The sequence below is a fragment of the Oncorhynchus keta genome, chromosome 35 (assembly GCF_023373465.1).
Source record: "Oncorhynchus keta strain PuntledgeMale-10-30-2019 chromosome 35, Oket_V2, whole genome shotgun sequence".
Lineage (NCBI taxonomy): Eukaryota > Metazoa > Chordata > Actinopteri > Salmoniformes > Salmonidae > Oncorhynchus > Oncorhynchus keta.
The window spans coordinates 65,990,859-66,015,911 of NC_068455.1; the positions used below are offsets into that span (position 1 = coordinate 65,990,859).

Below are 25,053 nucleotides of genomic sequence, written 5' to 3' on the forward strand. Positions count from 1 at the left end.
GTTCAAAAGTTTGGGGTCACATAGAAAAGCCCTTGATTTTGAAAGAAAAGCTATTTCTTTGTCCATTAAAATAACATCAAATTGATCAGAAATACAGTGTAGACATTGTTAATGTTGTAAATGACTATTGTAGCTGGAAACGGCAGATTTAATGGAATATCTATATAGGCATACACCAGTCTCAAAGTCAACAGTGAATAGGCTACCCCGGGATGCTGGCCTTCGAGGCAGAGTTCTTCTGTCCAGTGTCTGTGTTCTTTTGCCCATCTTAATATTTTATTGGCCAGTCTGAGATATGGATTTTTTTTGTAACTCTGCCTAGAAGGCCAGCATCCCGGTGTCCCTCTTCACTGTTGACTTTGAGACTGGTGTTTTGCCGGTACTATTTAATGAAGCTGCCAGTTGAGGACTTGTGAGGTGTCTGTTTCTCAAACTAGACAGTAATGTACTTGTACTCTTGCTCAGTTGTGCACCGGGGCCTCCAACTCCTCTTTCTATTTGGGTTAGAGCCAATTTGCGCTGTTCTGTGAAGGGAGCAGTACACAGCGGTGTACGAGATGTTCAGTTTCTTGGGAATTACTTGCATAGAATAGCCTTCATTTCTCAGAACAAGAATAGACTGAATAGACTGTATTGAGCGTTACGGCTACGACTCGGGAGGATGGAATTATAGGAGCATTCTGGACAGGAATCTATTGTGTTTCATGAGTGATTGTTTTCTGTTGTGTGTCTGCACCAGCCAGAACTGTTTTGGGTCGTTCTCTTTGTTAGTTTTGTTATTTTCCGTGTTAGTGTTTGTGCCACACGGGACTGTTTAGTTTGTTTTCACTTTGTTATTTTGTATTTTGTAGTGTTCAGTTTGACATATTAAAATGGACACTTACCCAGCTGCAAATTGGTCCGATCTCTCTTACTCCTCATCAGAAGAAGAGGACGAGCGTTACACTGGGAGCTTGCACAAAGTATTGAATGAAGGGGTGCAAATAATTGTGGCACACATACACTACCATTCAAAAGTTTGGGGTCACTTAGAAATGTCCTTGTTTTTGAAAGAAAAGCACATTTTCTTGTCCATTCAAATAATATCAAATTGATCAGAAATACAGTGTAGACATTGTTAATTTTGTAAATGACTATTGTAGCTGGAAACTTTCTTCTTCTTTAGACTTGTTGAGTAACTGGAGCATCAAATCAAATTGTATTAGTCACATGTTCTGAATACAACAGGTGTAGACCTTACAGTGAAATGATTACTTACGAGCCCCTAACCAACAATGCTTTAAAAATATAAATATGGATACGAATAAGAAATAAAAGTAACAAGTAATTATTAAAGAGCAGCAATAAAATAACAATAGCGAGACTATATTCAGGCGGGTACCGGTACAGAGTCAGTGTATGGGATAACCGGTTGGTTGAGTTAATAAACTCAGCAAAAAAAGAAACGTCCTCTCACTGTCAACTGCGTTTATTTGCAGAAAACGTAACGTGTAAATATTTGTATGAACATAACAAGATTCACAACTGTTCCCAGACATTTCTGGGGGGAATGGCCATAGCCCTCACCCTCCAATACAACAGGTCCCAGACGTGCTCAATGGGATTGAGATCCGGGCTTTTCGCTGGCCACGGCAGAACACTGGCATTCCTGTCTTGCAGGAAATCACGCACAGAACGAGCAGTATGGCTGGTGGCATTGTCATGCTGGAGGGTCATGTTAGGATGAGCCTGCAGGAAGGGTACCACATGAGGGAGGAGGATGTCTTCCCTGTAACGCACAGTGTTCAGATTGCCTGCAATGACAACAAGCTCAGTCCGATGATGCTGTGACACACAACCCCAGACCATGACGGACCCTCCACCTCCAAATCGATCCCGCTCCAGAGTCCAGGCCACTGTGTAACGCTCATTCCTTCAACGATAAACGCAAATCCGACCATCACCCCTGGTGAGACTTTTTGCCAGTCCTGTCTGGTCCAGCGACGGTGGGTTTGTGCCCATAGGCGACATTGTTGCCAGTGATGTCTGGTGAGAACCTGCCTTACAACAGGCCTACAAGACCTCAGTCCAGCCTCTCTCAGCCTATTGCGGACAGTCTGAGCACTGCTGGTGGGATTGTGCATTCCTGGTGTAACTCGTGCAGTTGTTGTTGCCATCCTATATACCTGTCCCGCAGGTGTGATGTTCGGATGTACCGATCCTGTGCAGGTGTTGTTACACGTGGTCTGCCACTGCGAGGACGATCAGCTGTCCGTTCTGTCTCCCTGTAGTGCTGTCTTAGGTGTGTCACAGTACGGACATTGCAATTTATTACCCTGGCCACATCTGCAGCCCTCATGCCTCCTTGCAGCATACCTAAGGCACATTCACACAGATGAGCAGGGACCCTGGGCATCTTTCTTTTGCTGTTAATCAGTCAGTAAAAAGGCCTCTTTAGTGTCCTAAGTTTTCATAACTGTGACCTTAATTGCCTAACCTGTGTGTATGCTGTTAGTGTCTTAACGACCATTCCACAGGTGCATGTTCATTAATTGTTTATGGTTCATTGAACAAGCATGGGAAACCGTGTTTAATCCCTTTACAATGAAGATCTGTGAAGTTATTAGGATTTTTACTAATGATCTTAGAAAGACAGAATCCTGAAAAAATGATGTTTTTTTGTTTGCTCAATGTATGTACATGTAGAGTTATTAAAGGGACTATGTATAGATGATAACAACAGAGAGTAGTAGCGGTGTAAAAGAGGGGGAGAGGTAGGGGGAGGGCAATGCAAATATTCTGGGTAGCCATTTGATTAGGTGTTCAGGAGTCTTATGGCTTGGGTAGACGCTGTTTAGAAGCCTCTTGGACCTAGACATGGCGTTCCGGTACCGCTTGCCGTGTGGTAGCAGAGAGAACACTCTATGACTAGGGTGGCTGGCGTCTTTTAAATTTTTTAGGGCCTTCCTCTAACACCTCCTGGTATAGAGGACCTGGATTGCAGGAAGCTTGGCCCCATAGATATACTGGGCCATTCGCACTACCCTCTGTAGTGCCTTGCGGTCGGAGGCGAGCAGTTGCCATACCAGGCAGTGATGCAATCAGTCAGGATGCTCTCAATGGCACAGCTGTAGAACCTTTTGAGGATCTAAGGACCCATGCCAAATATTTTCAGTCTCCTGAGTGGGAATAGGTTTTGTCGTGCCCTCTTCAAGACTGTCTTGGTGTGCTTGGACCATGTTAGTTTGTTGGTGATGTTTAGACACCAAGGAACTTGAAGCTCTCAACTTGCTCCACTGCAGCACTGTCGATGTTAATGGGGGTGTGCTCAATCCTCTTTTTCCTGTAGTCCACAATCATCTCCTTTCTTTGATCACGTTGAGGGTTGTTGTCCTGGCACCACACGGCCAGGTCTCTGACCTCCTCCCTATAGGCTGTCTCGTCGTTGTCAGTGATCAGGCCTACCAATGTTGTGTCATCGGCAAACTTGATGATGGTGTTGGAGTCATGCCTGGCCGTGTAGTCATGAGTGAACAGGGAGTACAGGAGGGGACTGAGCAGTGTTGAGTGTTGAGAATCAGCACGGCGGATGTTTGTTATCTACCCTTACTACCTGGTGGTGGCCCATCAGGAAGTCCAGTATCCAGTTGCAGAGGGAGGTGTTTAGTTCCATGGTCCTTAGCTTATTGATGAGCTTTGAAGGCACTATTGAATGCTGAGCTGTAGTCAATGAACAGCATTCTCACATAGGTGTTCCTTTTGTCCAGGTGGGAAAAGGCAGTGTGGAGTGCAATAGAGATTGCATCTTCTGTGGATCTGTTGGGGCGGTGTGCAAATTGGATCATTAAAGGGTCATTAAAGATCCCATTGCACTTATCGTAAGAGTAGGGGTGTTAACCCCGGTGTCCTGGCTAAATTCCCCATCTGGCCCTCAAACCATCACAGTCACCTAATAATCCCCAGTTTACAATTGGCTCATTCATCCCCCTCCTCTCCCCTGTAACTATTCCGCAGGTCATTGCTGCAAATGGGAATGTGTTCTCAGTCAACTTACCTGGTAAAATAACAGATAAATAAAAAATGGAGTGGGTCTAGGGTTTCTGGGATAATGGTGTTGATGTGAGCCATGACCAGCCTTTCAAAGCACTTCATGGCTACAGACGTGAGTGCTATGGGTCGGTAGTCATTTAGGCAGGTTACCTTAGTGTTATTGGGCACAGTCACTGTGGTGGTCTGCTTGAAACATGTTGGTATTATAGACTCGGACAGGGAGAGGTTGAAAATGTCAGTGAAGACACTTGCCTGTCGGTCAGTGCGTGCACGTCCTGGTTATTGGTTATTTCTTAATGTGTTTGAGCCAATCAGTTGTGTTGTGACAAGGTAGGGGTGGTGTTGTTGGTCCATGACAAGTCCTCGGTGATGTGGATGCCGAGGAACTTAGAATTCGTCACTCTCTCTACGGGAGTCCTGTTGATGTGGATTGGGCATGTTCTCTCCTCTGCTTCCTGAAGTCAAGTTTTGCTGATGTTGAAGGAGAGGTTGTGTTCATAATACCACAATGCCAGTTCACTTACCTTCTTCCTATAGGCTGATCCGTCGTTGTTGGTTATCAGGCCTTCAACCGTGGTGTCGTCAGCAAACTTGATGATGTTGTGCAAAGCCACGCAGTCATGGGTGAACAGGGAGTACAGCAAAGGACTGAGGACACACCCCTGGGGTGCCCCTGTGTTGAGTCAGTGTGGAGTAGATGTTGTTGACATTCAGTCTTGGGCCATTAAGTCAGATGGCTGCCATGGCTCCCAGGGGCCAAATCTGGGGTGGATACATATCTAAATCCTATTAGGGTACCTAGATCTAGCTCTGTGCTGTCTTTGTTGCGGTCATCTCAAAATAGCACTGCTGCTCCCAACTTCAAAAGATAGGAGCACCACATACAATTTAGGAGCACCAGACATACCATTTTTAAATTGATTGATACAGCCTTTATAGGGCCTATATGAATTCTGTCCTTTTGAAGCACATGTTGTGCCCTGTAAATACATTTGTTTATTATAAAAGCTAAATGTTAATACAAAATTTAAATGAAATTAAAAATGAATTTGTAGCAATATTAGGTGTCTACATTGTGTAAAAACACTGTTTCCAATTGAGATGTATTACATTGAAAGGTGCACACTGTCTCTTTAAGAATGTCAGGTGTGTGATGGAATACATGCATATCTTCATTTATTCATGTCATTGCTATGATCATTAATCTCCTGAAGAAGCTGTCCCTTCAAAATTGGGGCACTTTAGAGACATGGCTGAAACGTCCCCCAGGGACCAAATTTGGGGTGGCACCAGATATAAATATTTTCAAGGAACACAAATCTACATCTCTTCCAAATTTGGTGCTTTTATCAAAAATGTATGCACAAACAATACATATCTTGTTGACAGTCTCAACAATTTCTGAACATGCATGAAATTCATTTTAATTTCAGACAATAAACAAACAAAAAAATCCCTAATGGATTCTGAATTTCCATCAGCAGTCATTCACATCACATTGAGTCGAGTGCAACTGCACGACACTGGGGGCCTCAGGGGCAGCCTGCACCGTGACTCTGGAGGAGTGGTACCTCCCGTAGTCCACCATCAGGGCAGCCAGGAGACAGACAGCAGAACTGACCCCCAGGACTGCAGCCACAGTGGGGTCTGTACTGAACCCTGGTACTGGAGAGGGAGGGGTAGGGTCAAAGGCCAGGCTTTGTCAGGTGTTCTGATGTAAGAGGCAATTACTGACACCTAGCAAGTTATTCAGTATGGAGCAGCATTATATATAATCGGGCGACCTCTTCTTCCTTCTGTTGTGGAAAGAGTGTTTCTTATTTGACTAGCCTGGTACCAGATATGTTTGTGTGTTTAGCCAACTCCCCTGCTGTGTTCATTGTCATGTCAAAACTGGTATTTCAGATCAAGGTGTACATCAAATGGCATGTACTGGATGTATGGGATGTAGTAATACTGTAACAGGAAGCTGGCTGAAATGTGTCTCATGCTTAGAGTAGACCTCTAAACAATGTAGAAATACAGAGCCGTTGACGGTATGACATTCATATTCTTCTCAGTGATAATTATCAGCTAACAATTTTAAAGTTTATTAGGAAGTTTAATTAACGTAACAAAAAGGAATTTGTTGCGGCAGACTTTGGTAGGTAGCGAGCTAGATAACTTGGTTTCCATTTTCAAAACAATTTTTGTAATCCCCATGATTGGTCATCAACGATTCCTGGTCTTGGAACTTGTGTGCTCACCCAGAATGGCTTCTGGTAAACTGTTTGCCACTAGTGGCAATACATATTGTTGCCACATGTTTGCCACAGAATCAAATAGAATCTTAAGAGAATTGTTTGCAAGAAAGAAAACTGGCAAACTGTTTGCCACTAGTGGCAATACATATTACCGTTGCCAAAGGTTTGCCGCAGATTCACTACTAGTGGCAAACATTTGCAAACTTCTGGCAACATTTTGTGTCACACTATTTAGTTTTATCATTTATCATCTTCTCCACTGTTTCCAACTGACCTCTTATCCTCTTCCTAACTGTTTTCACCTGGCCTCTTATCCTCTTCCCCACTGTTTCCACCTGAACTCTTATCACCTACTCCTCTTCTATGTCCACCGGACCTGTCATCATCCTCACACCTGTTTCCTCCTGATCTTGTATCATCTTCTCCTCTGTTTCCACCTGACCTCTTACCATATTCTCTATTGTTTCCACCTGACCTCTTATCAACTTCTCCTCGTCTGTTTCCACCGGACCTGTCATCATCCTCACTACTGTTTCCACCTGACCTTGTATCATCCTCTTTACTGTTTCCACCTGACCTCTTAATATATTCTCCACGGTTTCCACCTGGCCTCTTATCCCCTTCCTTACTGTTTCCACCTGGCCTCTTATCCTCTTCCTCACTGTTTCCACCTGACCTGTTATCACCTTCTCCTCTTCTGTTTCCACCGGACCTGTCATCATCCTCACTACTATTTCCACCCGAGCTTGTATCATCTTCTATACTGTTTCCACCTGACCTCTGATCCTCTTCCTTACTGTTTCCATCAGACCTATTATTATCCTCACTACTGTTTCCACCTGACCTCTGATCCTCTTCCTTACTGTTTCCATCAGACCTATTATTATTTTCTCCACTGTTTCCACCTGACCTCTGATCCTCTTCCTTACTGTTTCCATCAGACCTATTATTATTTTCTCCACTGTTTCCACCTGACCTCTGATCCTCTTCCTTACTGTTTCCATCAGACCTATTATTATTTTCTCCACTGTTTCCACCTGACCTGATCCTTCCATCAGACCTATTATTATCCTCACTACTGTTTCCACCTGACCTCTGATCCTCTTCCTTACTGTTTCCATCAGACCTATTATTATTTTCTCCACTGTTTCCACCTGACCTCTGATCCTCTTCCTTACTGTTTCCATCAGACCTATTATTATTTTCTCCACTGTTTCCACCTGACCTCTGATCCTCTTCCTTACTGTTTCCATCAGACCTATTATTATCCTCACTACTGTTTCCACCTGACCTCTGATCCTCTTCCTTACTGTTTCCATCAGACCTATTATTATCCTCACTACTGTTTCCACCTGACCTCTGATCCTCTTCCTTACTGTTTCCATCAGACCTATTATTATCCTCACTACTGTTTCCACCTGACCTCTGATCCTCTTCCTTACTTTTTTCACCTGACATCTTATCATCTTTTTCTCTGTTTCCACCTGACCTCTTATTCTCTTCCTCACTGTTTCCACCTGACCTCTGATCCTCTTCCTTACTGATCAGACCTATTATTATCCTCACTACTGTTTCCACCTGACCTCTGATCCTCTTCCTTACTGTTTCCATCAGACCTATTATTATTTTCTCCACTGTTTCCACCTGACCTCTGATCCTCTTCCTTACTGTTTCCATCAGACCTATTATTATCCTCACTACTGTTTCCACCTGACCTCTGATCCTCTTCCTTACTGTTTCCATCAGACCTATTATTATTTTCTCCACTGTTTCCACCTGACCTCTGATCCTCTTCCTTACTGTTTCCATCAGACCTATTATTATCCTCACTACTGTTTCCACCTGACCTCTGATCCTCTTCCTTACTGTTTCCATCAGACCTATTATTATCCTCACTACTGTTTCCACCTGACCTCTGATCCTCTTCCTTACTTTTTTCACCTGACATCTTATCATCTTTTTCTCTGTTTCCACCTGACCTCTGATCCTCTTCCTTACTGTTTCCATCAGACCTATTATTATTTTCTCCACTGTTTCCACCTGACCTCTGATCCTCTTCCTTACTGTTTCCATCAGACCTATTATTATTTTCTCCACTGTTTCCACCTGACCTCTGATCCTCTTCCTTACTGTTTCCATCAGACCTATTATTATTTTCTCCACTGTTTCCACCTGACCTCTGATCCTCTTCCTTACTGTTTCCATCAGACCTATTATTATCCTCACTACTGTTTCCACCTGACCTCTGATCCTCTTCCTTACTTTTTTCACCTGACATCTTATCATCTTTTTTCTCTGTTTCCACCTGACCTTTATTCTCTTCCTCACTGTTTCCACCTGACCTCGTATCATCTTCCCCATTGCTTCCACCTGACCTCTTATCACCTTCTCCTCTTCTGTTTCCACCAGACCTGTCATCATCCTCTATACTGTTTCCACCTGACCTCTTATTATATTCTCCACAGTTTCCACCTGACCTCTTATCATCTTCCCCACTGCTTCCACCTAACCTCTTATCACCTTCTCCTCTTCTGTTTCCACCAGACCTGTCATCATCCTCTATACTGTTTCCACCTGACCTCTTATCATCTTCCCCACTGCTTCCACCTGACCTCTTATCACCTTCTCCTCTTCTGTTTCCACCAGACCTGTCATCATCCTCTATACTGTTTCCACCTGACCTCTTATTATATTCTCTACGGTTTCCACCTGGCCTCTTATCCTCTTCCTTACTGTTTCCACCTGACCTCTTACCCTCTTCTTCACTGTTTCCACCTGACCTCTTATCACCTTCTCCTCTTCTGTTTCCACCGGACCTGTTATGATCTTCTCCACTGTTTCCAACTGACCTCGTATCATCTTCCCCACTGCTTCCACCTGACCTCGTATCATCTTCCCCACTGCTTCCACCTGACCTCTTATCATCTTCTCCTCTTCTGTTTCCACCGGACCTGTCATCATCCTCACTACTGTTTCCATCTGACCTTGTATCATCTTCTCCTCTGTTTCCACCTGGCCTCTTATCCTCTTCCTCACTGTTTCTACCTGATATCTTATCACCTTCTCTGTTTCCACCTGGCCTCTTTTCCTCTTCTTCACTGTTTCCACCTGTCCTCTTATTATCTCCTCCACTGTTTCCACCTGACCTCTTATCCTCTTCCTCACTGTTTCTACCTGATATCTTATCACCTTCTCTGTTTCCACCTGGCCTCTTTTCCTCTTCTTCACTGTTTCCACCTGTCCTCTTATTATCTCCTCCACTGTTTCCACCTGACCTCTTATCCTTTTCCATACTGTTTCCACCTGGCCTCTTAGCCTCTTCCTCACTGTTTCCACCTGACCTCTTATCACCTACTCCTCTTCTATGTCCACCGGACCTGTCATCATCCTCACACCTGTTTCCTCCTGATCTTGTATCATCTTCTCCTCTGTTTCCACCTGACCTCTTACCATATTCTCTATTGTTTCCACCTGACCTCTTATCAACTTCTCCTCGTCTGTTTCCACCGGACCTGTCATCATCCTCACTACTGTTTCCACCTGACCTTGTATCATCCTCTTTACTGTTTCCACCTGACCTCTTAATATATTCTCCACGGTTTCCACCTGGCCTCTTATCCCCTTCCTTACTGTTTCCACCTGGCCTCTTATCCTCTTCCTCACTGTTTCCACCTGACCTGTTATCACCTTCTCCTCTTCTGTTTCCACCGGACCTGTCATCATCCTCACTACTATTTCCACCCGAGCTTGTATCATCTTCTATACTGTTTCCACCTGACCTCTGATCCTCTTCCTTACTGTTTCCATCAGACCTATTATTATCCTCACTACTGTTTCCACCTGACCTCTGATCCTCTTCCTTACTGTTTCCATCAGACCTATTATTATTTTCTCCACTGTTTCCACCTGACCTCTGATCCTCTTCCTTACTGTTTCCATCAGACCTATTATTATTTTCTCCACTGTTTCCACCTGACCTCTGATCCTCTTCCTTACTGTTTCCATCAGACCTATTATTATCTTCTCACTACTGTTTCCACCTGACCTCTGATCCTCTTCCTTACTGTTTCCATCAGACCTATTATTATTTTCTCACTACTGTTTCCACCTGACCTCTGATCCTCTTCCTTACTGTTTCCATCAGACCTATTATTATCCTCACTACTGTTTCCACCTGACCTCTGATCCTCTTCCTTACTGTTTCCATCAGACCTATTATTATCCTCACTACTGTTTCCACCTGACCTCTGATCCTCTTCCTTACTGTTTCCATCAGACCTATTATTATCCTCACTACTGTTTCCACCTGACCTCTGATCCTCTTCCTTACTTTTTTCACCTGACATCTTATCATCTTTTTCTCTGTTTCCACCTGACCTCTTATTCTCTTCCTCACTGTTTCCACCTGACCTCTGATCCTCTTCCTTACTGTTTCCATCAGACCTCCTCCTCTGATCCTCTTCCTTACTGTTTCCATCAGACCTATTATTATTTTCTCCACTGTTTCCACCTGACTGACTGTTTCCATCAGACCTCTGATCCTCTTCCTTTCCTTACTGTTTCCATCACCTGACCTCTTCCTCTTCCTTATCCATCAGACCTTTTTATTTTCTCCACTGTTTCCACCTGACCTCTGATCCTCTTCCTTACTGTTTCCATCAGACCTATTATTATCCTCACTACTGTTTCCACCTGACCTCTGATCCTCTTCCTTACTGTTTCCATCAGACCTATTATTATTTTCTCCACTGTTTCCACCTGACCTCTGATCCTCTTCCTTACTTTTTTCACCTGACATCTTATCATCTTTTTCTCTGTTTCCACCTGACCTCGTATCATCTTCCCCATTGCTTCCACCTGACCTCTTATCACCTTCTCCTCTTCTGTTTCCACCAGACCTGTCATCATCCTCTATACTGTTTCCACCTGACCTTGTATCATCCTCTATACTGTTTCCACCTGACCTCTTATTATATTCTCCACGGTTTCCACCTGACCTCTTATCATCTTCCCCACTGCTTCCACCTAACCTCTTATCACCTTCTCCTCTTCTGTTTCCACCAGACCTGTCATCATCCTCTATACTGTTTCCACCTGACCTCTTATCATCTTCCCCACTGCTTCCACCTGACCTCTTATCACCTTCTCCTCTTCTGTTTCCACCAGACCTGTCATCATCCTCTATACTGTTTCCACCTGACCTCTTATTATATTCTCTACGGTTTCCACCTGGCCTCTTATCCTCTTCCTTACTGTTTCCACCTGACCTCTTACCCTCTTCTTCACTGTTTCCACCTGACCTCTTATCACCTTCTCCTCTTCTGTTTCCACCGGACCTGTTATGATCTTCTCCACTGTTTCCAACTGACCTCGTATCATCTTCCCCACTGCTTCCACCTGAACTCGTATCATCTTCCCCACTGCTTCCACCTGACCTCTTATCATCTTCTCCTCTTCTGTTTCCACCGGACCTGTCATCATCCTCACTACTGTTTCCATCTGACCTTGTATCATCTTCTCCTCTGTTTCCACCTGGCCTCTTATCCTCTTCCTCACTGTTTCTACCTGATATCTTATCACCTTCTCTGTTTCCACCTGGCCTCTTTTCCTCTTCTTCACTGTTTCCACCTGTCCTCTTATTATCTCCTCCACTGTTTCCACCTGACCTCTTATCCTCTTCCTCACTGTTTCTACCTGATATCTTATCACCTTCTCTGTTTCCACCTGGCCTCTTTTCCTCTTCTTCACTGTTTCCACCTGTCCTCTTATTATCTCCTCCACTGTTTCCACCTGACCTCTTATCCTTTTCCATACTGTTTCCACCTGGCCTCTTAGCCTCTTCCTCACTGTTTCCACCTGACCTCTTATCACCTTCTCCTCTTCTGTTTCCACCGGACCTGTCATCATCCTCACTACTGTTTCCACCTGACCTCTGATCCTCGTCTGTACTTTTTTCACCTGACGTTTTATCATCTTCTCTCTTTGCACCTGACCTCTCCTTCCCTCCATCTCCATTCTCCCCATCTGTACTTTTGCCCCCTTCTCCTTTATTTTCATCTGCATCAATTTTATATTCTCCTCTTTTTCCCCATGATCCAATTGTTGTTATGCATGAGTAAAACCAATTTACAATCCATTCATATTCTGGTGTCTTTTTAGCTGCATCCTTTTCATTTCCTCTTCTCTTTGACCATGAGCTCCCCTCCTCGTCTCCTCTGTTTCCACCTGACAACTTCTTCTCTCCCTCTTTTTCTTTCTTTCCACATACACTCTTTCCATCTTCCTCTCTGTTTCCACCTGACCTCTTATCCTCTTCTTGTCTGTATCCACCTGCAATACGTGTCACAGTTTTACAGTACTTGATACCACAGAACTAGAACTAAAAATGATGTGGTATTTAAGGCTACAGATGTAAATAGATCATGGAAGAATGGGAAGACAACAATAAGAAAACAATTGAAGAATATTGATATTTTAGGTTGTATGACAAGAGGAGTAAAACATATCAAAAAGGTAATATTTGATAACTTACATGTCCTATAAATAAGCAGATAAGCACTTTGTGATCTAAAGTGAGAGAAAAAAATCATATTGGGCATTTTTATATGATTTAAGATCATAACTTTGGCAAGTATATCTAATTTTATGGACACACACACAAAATGATGAAACGGGGTGCATTTTACCTTAAGTTTGGTTCCAATGTGATCTATATGGAAGAGGGGGCAGGGCGGGGGAGAAAGAATGTGCAGCTGCATTACATATTGAGTGTTGCATTTGTGTTGGTGAATATATTCAACATTAAAATATATTCCATTTTTTCTCATCACACCTGAATTTGGATACATTTGAGTAAATTAACTTTAATAGTTTCATTCCAAAACGCATATATCCATTTTCAGTAATGTTTGTAAATTAAAAATTATAAAATTAGCTTTTATTATTTATAGAAATTAAGAATGAGATTGGTATGTTCTTTCACTATCTAATCATGGCATGGGGTTCTTTAAAATCTGTCACTTGATGGTTTTTCTTTTTCTTTCAGAGAGACAAATAATCATATTTTTTTGCAAAATACTATACATCCAACTCCCACTCAGAGAAATAAGTAGAACTGCTAGGTTTTACACAGTCAAATGTAACTAATACCTACATTTTTATAAAGAAATGTAGAAATAGTAAAATAATTAAATCAGTATGTAAAACATTTACATTTGTAAATGTATCCATAGTGACTTACAGTAAGTGCATTAATCGATAGCTAGGTAAGACAACAACATATCACAGACAAATATACAAAAATATGAGAACAGTAATATTTTACACACACATGAAGGTACCCCTAAGCAATAATTTCTGATGAAAAAACACAAATGTGAAAAATTGGTGGGTATAGCTTTTTGGAAATAAACTCTTCAGTTATACCTTTGTCTAGTTCATTTCATACCCAAACAAAATGGCACTATAAAATGAAGTCCAATTACAACAACAATGTAATAACTCTTCCTTACGGAGCCGGAGTCTGGTCAAGCTGTAAAACTCTCGACTCCAGAGCACATACTGTATGACCCCCCCCCCCCCACACACACTTCTGTTTACAGTAGGCCTATGCCCACCCCCTATTGTCCATCTACCAGTATACTTTCCCTGCTGTATTTTTAAATCCCCCTTACCAGGCTTACGTTGCTGTCATTAAACAAATACCACTTCTGATCCTCATAGGACCTGATTGTAGCAGTGTAATGTCCACTTCTTAGACTTCCTTCATGGTCCACAATTGCATAGAGTTCATATGCCCCATTCTGTTCAGAGCAATCAGACAATAAAAAATATATTCCATGAACTACAGATGAAAATATAACATTTATGTAGGAGAGAATAAAAACGATAGAAATCGGTTATGTAATAATATAATATATGTCACCTTGTGCTACTTGTCCTTGCCTAAATAAAATATTGCAGAAACCTTTCAGGAGTACTCCACCTGGGTAGTTGAAGTTCAAACATTTTGGTCTTGAGGTAAGAATGCTAGCCACAGTTCAAGAGATCTATCTAATATAGAAGTGATTGTAGGTCTAACACTTTCCAAGGCCAACCTCCATGATACAATCTGTGATAAACAACCTATCAAATAAAGACAGTTTTGTAGTTACCTCTGTCTGTAATTTGTGAGGAACGTCCACAGAGCGCTTAATTTTGACATATGTCATCCCATGGTAGTCAAACTCAAACCTCTTGAGTAGCAGAGTCAGAATCTCTGGGTGATGTACCATCTTACATGCCTGGTGGAACAAAACCCACTCTCAGTCATTATTATTACAGTCTCTAAATAAAGATACAGTGACATTCGAACCGTCAATGTGCTTTGAAAAGCCTGTGACACACTTCCAGAGACTTGTGATACAATCAGTGATTTTAAAAGACAACTTTAAAGATATTAATTACAGTTGTTGCTTCCACTTCTTCATTGCATTTAGCACAGTACAGCTTGTCCCCAGTGATAGTTGATTTCTCAAAAAACTCCTCAAAACCGTCATTCTGAAAACACATACAAACACATTAGTAAATATCCTCTCTTGCACCTCCTGACATATATTTTCATATTTGCCTTGTTTCCAAACACTGAGCTGCTACAGGTAACTGCAAAAATAATGGAAACGCGGGATAGCCTACAAAGTATATATTGTAAGCAGTTGCTTCCACATAGGTGTGGTTCCCGAGTTAATTAAGAAATTAAGAAATTAAAATCCCTATTATGCTGAGGGACATGTATAAAAATGCTAGGTAGGCCATTATTCTGGCCATTACTTAGCTACCATGGCTGTGCCCCCATAGAATAACAATGCCCCCATCCACGGGACACTAGTGGTCAATTAATGGTTGGATGAGCATGAGCATGTTTACATAGCATGAATACTATGTAAACCATATGCCATGGCTGTCTCAGTTACCAGTTCTCAACTTAATTGAACACTTATGGGAGATTCTACAGCCACACCCGAGACACCGTTTTATAACACCATCAACAAATCACCAAATTATGGAATTTCTTGTGAAAAAAAAATGGTGTTGCATCCCTCCAATAGAGTTCCAGACACTTGTAGAATCTATGCCAAGGTGCATTGAAGCTAATCTGGCTCAACACCTGATTAAGACACTTCCTTTATTTTGGCAGTTACCTGTGTTATATATTTTCCATACCACACTGTAGCTTTGACCAGGGCCTAAGGTTACGTCCATGGAGAGGGGCAGAACCCAAAATGGACCAGGTTCAATATTGGAAATATGACTATTTGCACAGGAGATAGTGTGCGACAATTGTCCTTCGAAGATCTAAAGATACAAACATATAATATTCTTATAATGTAAACATTTACATAATTTAATGTTCCCCTTAAAGGTTTTGTACAATATGATCTCAGTAATGCAGTACCTTAGACACATTATTCTTGACCGTGCTTAAAATCTTCTCAAAAAACTCAGCGGCGTCACGTTGCTCATATACTGGGGGAAGAACACAATGATAGATCATGTTGTTCTATTTGTAGAATATCACGTTTCACTACTCCAGTAATGATATCATTGGAGTTGTGCAATGATGACACCACGACAATTGCAATTGCTCAACCTGTTGTGGACGGATAAAATGCTTATTTTTCTCAGCAGCTCAGCTTACCGGTTTGAATGTCCAATGTCCAAGAAATGTCCTTTGTGTCAGCTTCTTTCTCTTTTAATTTTTGAAACAGCCTTTTAAGCTTGTGATCAATGGTCTCTTGTTCTTGATCATTAGGAAATACCTGACTGTGGGGAGACAATTGAGATCTGTTACTGACTAATTGTACTATTTTTATTACCATTTATTTAAGATGCATTCATATCAAAGTATAACAAGTCAGGTTCTGACATTTTCATGGGGAGAAAATATACTTTGCGCATGAGTGAGCCTAGATCCAAACCTTTCAATAGCCTCTCTGAAGTCCTTGGTCATGAAGAACACCTGCAGCACACTGTTTAAATAACAGGTTGCCCCTTGATTAATCAAACCATGGGGATGGTAGCCTAAATCAAGGACATCAATTAGTCTCATATAAAGCTGAAGGGTTTTTGTGGGACATTGACTTGTTTGTGTTCACAAATTTAACACATTTACTTACAAACATGTAATTTATACCTGTTCAATTAATGATTGCCAGGTATTAGCCAGATTTTCCTAAGACTCCTCACACCACATATATTTTCAGGAAAATTAAATCTAGGCTATACCAAAGTGTTCTGTCCACAACTTTTAAAATATGGATATTTGCTATACAGTCTTGTCTTGCGTGACTGTACTTTAGAAAAGTGGAAATATTTATTTTGAGAATAAAGTAACAGTATTTATTTTGAGAATAAAGTGGCGATATTTCAAGAAATAAAGTGGAAATATTTTGAGAATAAAGTGGAAATATTTTGAGAATAACGTGGAAATATTTTGAGAATAAAGTGGAAATATTTTGAGAATAAAGTGGAAATATTTTGAGAATAAAGTGGAAATATTTTGAGAATAAAGTAACAGTATTTATTTTGAGAATAAAGTGGCGATATTTCAAGAATAAAGTGGAAATATTTTGAGAATAAAGTGGAAATATTTTGAGAATAAAGTGGAAATATTTTGAGAATAAAGTAACAGTATTTATTTTGAGAATAAAGTGGCGATATTTCAAGAATAAAGTGGAAATATTTTGAGAATAAAGTAACAGTATTTATTTTGAGAATAAAGTGGCGATATTTCAAGAATAAAGTGGAAATATTTTGAGAATAAAGTGGAAATATTTTGAGAATAAAGTGGAAATATTTTGAGAATAAAGTGGTGTCATGTATATGCAGTGAGGAGAGTTAAATAACAATGATGCAAGGCAAATTAACAAAAGAGGAGATGCGTACTGAACATGTAAACAAACCAATACTGAGGCTACTGAGGGCTAAAGGTAATCAAGGTGATGATAAAGTCCAGGTGTGCTTAATGATGGGGAGTAGGTGTGCTTAATGTGGGGGGGCAGGTGTGCGTAATATTGGTTGCCAGGGCCAGTGGTTAGTAGAACGGCGATGTTGAAGGCTGGAGAGAGGGAGCAGGAGTAGACGTGACAAGTGGCAATGTTTCGGGAATAAATGAAACATTTGATTGAGAATAAAGTCACAGTTATATTTAAAGATTAAAGTATGGAATTTGGTTAATTGCATGTCTCCCGAGCTCCCTAACGCTTTGCACGCCACTGTTGAAATGCTTGAGGTAGCTGACTGGTGAAACTATACTTTAGAATTGTCTTTAATGACAAGGAAATCCTTGCTATTTTACTACATGATAACCATATTATTATAATTATTAGGACCTGGAGGTTGTGCCACAGATTATTTTCAGGAGGAACAGTGGTTACATACATAGTTAGAGACAAGTTGGTTGTGTGTGTCAAATAAAATAAAATGTTATTGGTCACATACACATGGTTAGCAGATGTTAATGCGAGTGTAGAGAAATGCTTGTGCTTCTAGTTCCGACAATGCAGTAATATCTAACAAGTAATCTAACCATCTTGTGTATGCAGGTGTGCGTGTGCAGGAGTGTGTGTGTGTGTGGGGGGGGGGGTAAAAGTAGGGGCAAACCAAACAAATGGCCATCAATCTAATGATCTAATACACTAGTTCAACAGGCGTCACTGCGCACTCACCCGTATCAATCTAATGATCTAACTACTCGCACACACACACCAAATTTCAACTATGGGCATGCAGTACACTCTTCTAATGCCTTAGTGCATTATGAGCACAAAATAAAAACTTTCTTGGCACTGTCGCTGAATGAGAGGAGAACTGGGGTTGAGTCCCAGTCAGTCCACCCTCCAAATTCTGCTGCGTAGCCTAAGCGAACACCTTAAAATGGCAACTATTAATGACCTTATCCGTGGTGCTTTACAAACGGTAGTATTTCCCCCATATGGCAACTATCCTTCTAAAGACTATATGCTAGTAGGCTATGTAAGCATTCTCAAAAAACAAATTATCTTGGGATCCTGGAGACTATGAGTTTGTATGTGTCCCATGTCAAGCTGCTCTCCAAATTCGCTACAACACTGCAATTTTGCAGCCCATTATAAACCTGTATCGCCCACTAGATTGAATGCCTTAATTGAATACCTTAACCTATAGGCTAATGGTATGGTACAGTGGGCAAGTGAAAGTAAATTATAAGCCTATCCAACGGCTGCGGGAGGGATGAAAAATTAAGCAGGGATTTTATGCAAATGTATTTGTGGGATGAGAGACAACTCCTGCTGTGCAAAGCAGCTAATCTGAGGAGCTGTTTGAATACAATAATTTTGTATTTATATTATTTTAATTCAACTTTATTTAACCAGGTGGACGAGTTGAGAACAAGTTCTCATTTACAACTGCGACCTGGCCAAGATAAAGCAAAGCAGTACGACACAAACAACAACAGACTTACACATATAATAAACAAACATACAGTAAATAAAACAATATAAAAAGTCTATGTGCAGTGTGTGCAAATGAGGTAGAATAAGGGAGGTGAGCCAATAAATAGGCCATAGTGGCAAAATATTTACAATTTAGCAATTAAACACTGGAGTGATAGATGTGCAGAAGATGAATGTGCAAGTAGAGATACTGGGGTGCAAAGGAGCTAAAAATAAAATAACAGTATGGGGATGAGGTAGTTGGATGGGTTATTTACAGATGGGCTATGTACAGGTGCAGTGATCTGTGAGCTGCTCAGACAGCTGGTGCTCTATCACTCCAGTTTGTTCCAGTCATTAGCAGCAGAGAACTGGAAGGAAAGGCGGCCAAAGTTGGAAATGGCTTTTGGGGGTGACCAGTGAAATATACCTACTGGAGCATGTGCTATGGGTGGGTGCTGCTATGGTGACCAGTGAGCTGAGATAAGGCGGGGCTTTACCAAGCAAAGACGTATAGATGACCTGGAGCCAGTGGGTTTGACGACGAATATGTAGCGAGGGCCAGCCAATGAGAGCATACAGGTCGCAGTGGTGGGTAGTATATGGGGCTTTGGTGACGAAAACGGATGGCACTGTGATAGACTGCATCCAATTTTCTGAGTAGAGTGTTGGAGGCTATTTTGCAAATGACATCACCGAAGTCAAGGATCGGTAGGATAGTAAGTTTTACGAGGGTACAGTGGGGTAAACAAGTATTTAGTCAGCCACGAATTGTGCAAGTTCTCCCACTCAAAAAGATGAGAGAGGCCTGTAATTTTTATCATAGGTACACTTCAACTATGACAGACAAAATGAGAAAAAGAAATCCAGAAAATCACATTGTAGGATTTTTTATGAATTTATTTGCAAATTATGGTGGAAAATAAGTATTTGGTCAATAACAAAGGTTTATCTCAATACTTTGTCATATACCCTTTATTGGCAATGACAGAGGTCAAACGTTTTCTGTAAGTCTTCACAAGGTTATCACACACTGTTGCTGGTATTTTGGCCCATTCCTCCATGCAGATCTCCTCTAGAGCAGTGATGTTTTGGGGCTGTTGTTGGGCAACACGGACTTTCAACTCCCTCCAAATATTTTCTATGGGGTTGAAATCTGGAGACTGGCTAGGCCACTCCAGGACCTTGAAATGCTTCTTACGAAGCCACTCCTTCGTTGCCCGGGCGGTGTGTTTGGGATCATTGTCATGCTGAAAGACCCAGCCACGTTTCATCTTCAATGCCCTTGCTGGTGGAAGGAGGTTTTCACTCACGATACATGGCCCCATTCATTCTTTCCTTTACACGGATCAGTCGTCCTGGTCTCTTTGCAGAAAAACAGCCCCAAAGCATGATGTTTCCACCCCCATGCTTCACAGTAGGTATGGTGCTCTTTGGATGCAACTCAGCATGCTTTGTCCTCCAAACACGACGAGTTGAGTTTTTACCAAAAAGTTCTATTTTGGTTTCATCTGACCATATGACATTCTCTCAATCGTCTTCTGGGATTTTTGCTCACCGTTCTTGTGATCATTTTGACCCCACGGGGTGAGATCTTGCGTGGAGCCCCAGATCGAGGGAGATTATCAGTGGTCTTGTATGTCTTCCATTTACTAATAATTGCTCCCACAGTTGATTTCTTCAAACCAAGCTGCTTACTTATTGCAGATTCAGCCAAGTCTACAATTTTGTTTCTGGTGTCCTTTGACAGCTCTTTGGTCTTGGCCATATTGGTGTTTGGAGTGTAACTGTTTGAGGTTGTTGACAGGTGTCTTTTATACTGATAACAAGTTCAAACAGGTGCCATTAATACAGGTAACGAGTGGAGGACAGAGGAGCCTCTTAAAGAAGAAGTTACAGGTCTGTGAGAGCCAGAAATCTTGCTTGTTTGTAGGTGACCAAATACTTATTTTCCACCATATTTTGCAAATTAAATTCATAAAAAATTCTACAATGTGATTTTCTGGATTTTTTTCTAATTTTTATAGTTGAAGTGTACCTATTATGAAAATTACAGGCCTCTCTCATCTTTTTAAGTGGGAGAACTTGCACAATTTCTGGCTGACTAAATACTTTTTTGCCCCACTGTATGTTTGGCAGCATAAGTGAAGGATGCTTTGTTGAGAAATAGGAAGCCGATTCTAGATTAATTTTGGATTGGAGATGCTTCATGTGAGTCTGGAAGGAGAGTTTACGGTTTAACCAGACACCTAGGTATTTGTAGTTGTCCACATATTCTAAGTCAGAACCGTCCAGAGTAGTGATGCTGGACGGGCGGGCAGGTGTGGGCAGCGATCGGTTGAAGAGCATGCATTTAGTTTTACTTGCATTTAAGAGCTGTTGGAGGCCACGGAAGGAGAGTTGTATGGCATTGAAGCTCGTCTGGAGGTTAGTTAACACAGTGTCCAAAGAAGGGCCAGAAGTATACAGAATGGTGTCGCCTGCATAGAGGTGGATCAGAGAAACACCAGCAGCAAGAACAACATCATTGATGTATACAGAGACAATTTGGCCCGAGAATTGAATCCTGTGGCATCCCCATAGAGACTGCCAGAGGTCTGGACAACAGTCCCTCCTATTTGACACACTGAACACTGTCTGAGAAGTAGTTGGTGAACCAGGCGAGGCAGTCATTTGAGAAAACAAGGCTTTTGAGTCTGCCGATAAGAATGTGGTGATTAACAGAGTTGAAAGCCTTGACCAGGTCGATGAATAAAGCTGCACAGTATTGTCTCTTATTGATGGCGGTTATGATATTGTTTAGGACCTTGAGCGTGGCTGAGATGCACCCATGACCAGCTCGGAAACCAGATTGCATAGTGGAGAAGGTACGGTGGGATTCTAAATGGTCGGTGATCTGTTTGTTAACTTGGCTTTCGAAAAAAGAAAGGCAGGGTAGGATAGATATAGGTCTTTAGCAGTTTGGGTCTAGAGTGTCTCCCCCTTTGAAGAGGGGGATGACCACGACAACTTTCCAATCTTTGGGAATCTTAGACGATACAAAAAAAGAGTTTGAACAGGCTAGTAAAAGGGGTTGCAAGAATTGAAAGAGAAAGAGAGGGTCCAGATTGTCTAGCCTGGCTGATTTGTAGGGATCCAGATTTTGCAACTCTTTAAGAACGTCAGCTATCTGGATTTGGGTGAAGGAGAAATGGGGAGGCTTGGGCAAGTTGCTCTGGGGGGTGCAGGGCTGTTGACCGGGGTAAGGGTAGCCAGGTGGAAAGCATGGCCAGCCATAAATGTTTTTATTTATAGTGGATTTATCGGTGGTGACAGTGTTTCCTAGCCTCAGTGCAGTGGGGATTCACCTTTTCTTGAAATAATCATTGATCTATATATACACACAGTAGGCCTATTGGATAAATTATGATAGGCTATTCAAGCAATAAGGCTGTTCTTATGCACAATGCAACGCAGAGTGCTTGGATACAGGCCTTAGCCGTGGTATATTGGCCATATAACACAACCCCTGAGGTGCCTTATTGATATTATAAACTGGTTACCAATGTAATTAGAGCAGTAAAAATACATGTTTTGTCAGTCATATGCGTAATGTAAGGTCTGATATACCACAGCTGTCAGTGTGGTATCAGCATCCAGTGCTTGAACCACCCAGTTTATAAAAATAAATCATCACTGATCTGACATGACTGGGTTGGTAGCCTAGCAGAATATCTCCTTTCACTATCCCTCTATAGATGATGTCTTCAAGGATGCGAGGAATGAAGGATGCATAGGTTATCCAAAAACAGGGATATTGTCTCCCTTTATAGGATATTTGTCAGCTATACTAACTTAGGCTACCATTTGCTCACCTTAGAGGCGAGAAGCTAGACCTGTTAGGTTATAATAATGGACCGTAAAATTGCGGTCTCAGACAGGGCTTTAGCCTGCCCCGTTGCTATACAAAGTCCATGACCAGGGTTTACGGGCAGCCCATGAGCCCGACACGGACGTGCTATCCTTCTCCACACAATCCGTGATTTACATTCACAACATAATAAGCATAGACGTATGAGGTTACTTCCTTGTAAGTGTACATAGAACACTATGCCATTACGCACACATTTGTAAGTTAACCTTTCGTTGTAACATATAGGCTGCTGGCCTAGCTGTTACTCTAAAATACTATGCAAGGTGTTGGCATACGCAAGATATTGAGGATAACATTGTAGCGAATTCGAAGGACACAAAACTAATCAATATTTGCAGTCTAACAACGCACCATGGTGGTTAGAATGGTATGTATGCACGTACGAATGTAAATCGCATTGGATAAAAACGTCTGCTAAAAATTGCATATATTTGTGCAGTGACGCCTGTTTGAACGTGTGTGCAGTGGTGGAAAAAGTACCCACCTGTCATACTTGGGAAAGTCACCCAGTAAAATCATACTTGAGCAAAAGTCTACAGGTATTTGGTTTTAATATACTCAAGCATATAAAGTAAAAGTATAAATAATTTCAAATTCCTTACGTTAAGCAAAGTAGACGGCACCATGTTCTTGTTTTTTAAATTTACGGATAGCCAGGGGCACACTCTAACACTCAGACATAATTTACAAACGAAGCATGTGTTTAGTGAGCCCACCAATCGGAGGCAGTAGTGATGATCAGGGATATTCTCTTGATAAATGTGTGAATTAGACAATGGTCAGTTTCTGCTAAGCATTTAAAATGTAACGAGTACTTTTGGGTGCCAGGGAAAACGTATGGAGTAAAAAGTACATACTTTTCTTTAGGAATGTAGTGAAGTAAAAGTTGTTAAAAAATATAAATTGTACAGGAAAGTACAGATACCCCCCAAAAACGACTGAAGTAGTACTTTCAAGTATTTTTACTTAATTACTTTACACCACTGCGAGTGTGATACACCTACCAAAGGACACGGATTTGGATGAAATACCTCATCCATGGCTGTGTGGTTCTCCTTCTGAAAAGACCCAAGCTGTGGCACAAACTCTTCTAGGGCTTAATAAACATAATAATATGGTTATTATGAGCTAAAAGAGAAAGAAATTCCTTGTTACTAAAGCAAATTCTAAAGTATAGTTTCACCAGTCATCTCTACCTTGGGCATTTCAAAAGTGGCGCGCACAGCAACAGGGGGCAATTAAAAACCAAAGCCCATACTTTAATCTTGAAATATGACGGTAACTTTATTTTTAAAATGTCGATTTTATTCTCAACATGTTGTCTTTAATCTCGGAATATTGCTACTTTATTCTCGAAATATTTCAACTATTCTCGAAATAATGGCACTTTATTATCGAAATAATGTAACTTTTTTTAAAGTACATGCAGCAAGTACATGCAGCAAATATAAATGTATCGAAGTACCACCAGAAATCGCTGTTTATTTTTTGTTATCTTCACTTGGCACTAATACTCTTAGGTACAAACTATTTCGGCTATTTATATTAATTTAGGACGTTTTCGGTGGTCACAGAGAGACTGATTAACGTCTTCATTCTATGTTTAGCATAGATTTTCTGCGTGTAAAGTGACGCAGGAGGACAGAAGGTGATCTAACGAGGCACAGCTGTTCTACGAGTGGTCTAAGGCAGGCGTTGATTTCAAGTGGTTTTGGGAAACGGCTCGGAAATGTAAAGATTCTCTTACGTTCTAATGATGAATTTAGCCTTAAGATGCTTTTGGGAAATCGTGCGCTGGTGTGTCGTATTTAAAGCAGCAGAATTCAGAATAATGTGTGAAACAACTGATTTTGCTGTGTGTGTGTGTGTGTGTGTGTGTGTGTGTGTGTGTGTGTGTGTGTGTGTGTGTGTGTGTGTGTGTGTGTGTGTGTGTGCGATGTGTTACGGTACGGTACCTGTGTCTGTTGTGCATAATGAATGCATCATAAATCCCTCACTATAAAGTATGTGAAGGAGAAAAATATATTTATATACAAAAATTATAAAGTATGTGAAGGAGAAAAATATATTTATATACACAAATGTCATTTAAATTGTAGACTGGTCGGGTTGGCTACATTAAAATATACATTTCTAGTAAGTAAATACAATAACGTTTTTAGATCTAGGCTAATGCATCGAGCTGAACCCTTCCTAAACAGTGAAACAAAAAATATTCATGAGTTAATCGCCTAACTATATAGACATATCTTGCAGTGGAAAATTGAACACTGAAAGTGAATAATCATATAGGCTAAAATATTTTACTATAATGGGTTGTATCCTTCTTTACAGTTTATTCCAAGCTTACCGTTTTCGTTAACTGTTGAGCAGCTTTCAGGAGAGTGTACATGTATACGAACAGACACTTGACTGC

The 25,053-nt window shown here is 41.3% G+C and overlaps 1 protein-coding gene across 50 annotated transcripts; it reads right to left on the reverse strand.

The window, feature by feature from the left end:
- Window positions 1–5,358: 5,358 nt before the first annotated feature.
- Window positions 5,359–25,053, reverse strand: LOC118368863 (dentin sialophosphoprotein-like). Of its 50 annotated transcripts, XM_052497283.1 has the most exons (21): window positions 24,988–25,053; window positions 24,593–24,633; window positions 16,229–16,331; window positions 15,949–16,073; window positions 15,706–15,776; window positions 15,474–15,605; window positions 14,718–14,810; window positions 14,426–14,554; window positions 13,946–14,074; window positions 12,959–12,981; window positions 12,805–12,839; window positions 12,063–12,602; window positions 10,899–12,029; window positions 10,755–10,782; window positions 10,381–10,715; window positions 10,047–10,244; window positions 8,247–8,510; window positions 7,983–8,048; window positions 7,851–7,916; window positions 7,333–7,789; window positions 5,359–7,281 (listed from the first exon to the last, which is right to left on the reverse strand). In XM_052497283.1, the coding sequence occupies exons 2-21, from the start codon at window positions 24,621–24,623 to the stop codon at window positions 6,561–6,563; spliced, it is 4,677 nt and encodes a 1,558-aa protein (XP_052353243.1). In that variant the 5' UTR covers window positions 24,624–24,633; window positions 24,988–25,053; the 3' UTR covers window positions 5,359–6,560. The 50 variants fall into 50 exon arrangements, with proteins under 50 accessions (XP_052353243.1, XP_052353244.1, XP_052353247.1 ...); XM_052497284.1 differs by lacking the exons at window positions 8,247–8,510; window positions 10,047–10,244 and adding exons at window positions 8,610–8,920; window positions 9,785–9,812 and having other exon boundaries at window positions 7,851–8,246; window positions 10,579–10,715; XM_052497287.1 differs by having other exon boundaries at window positions 7,851–8,114; window positions 8,379–8,444; window positions 10,113–10,244.

What these genes read in the sequence shown, in the direction of transcription:
- LOC118368863 (XM_052497282.1), bottom strand. Translation starts at nt 24,623, where the DNA reads ATGATGCATTCATTATGCACAACAGACACAG. An exon ending in ATTATGCACAACAGACACAG is followed by an intron (nt 16,332 to 24,592) that starts GTACCGTACCGT and finishes TCCTTGATTTAG; the next exon opens with GCTACCATCCCCATGGTTTG. An exon ending in GGAAGAGGATCAGAGGTCAG is followed by an intron (nt 10,245 to 10,380) that starts GTGGAAACAGTA and finishes ATCAGAGGTCAG; the next exon opens with GTGGAAACAGTGGAGAAAAT.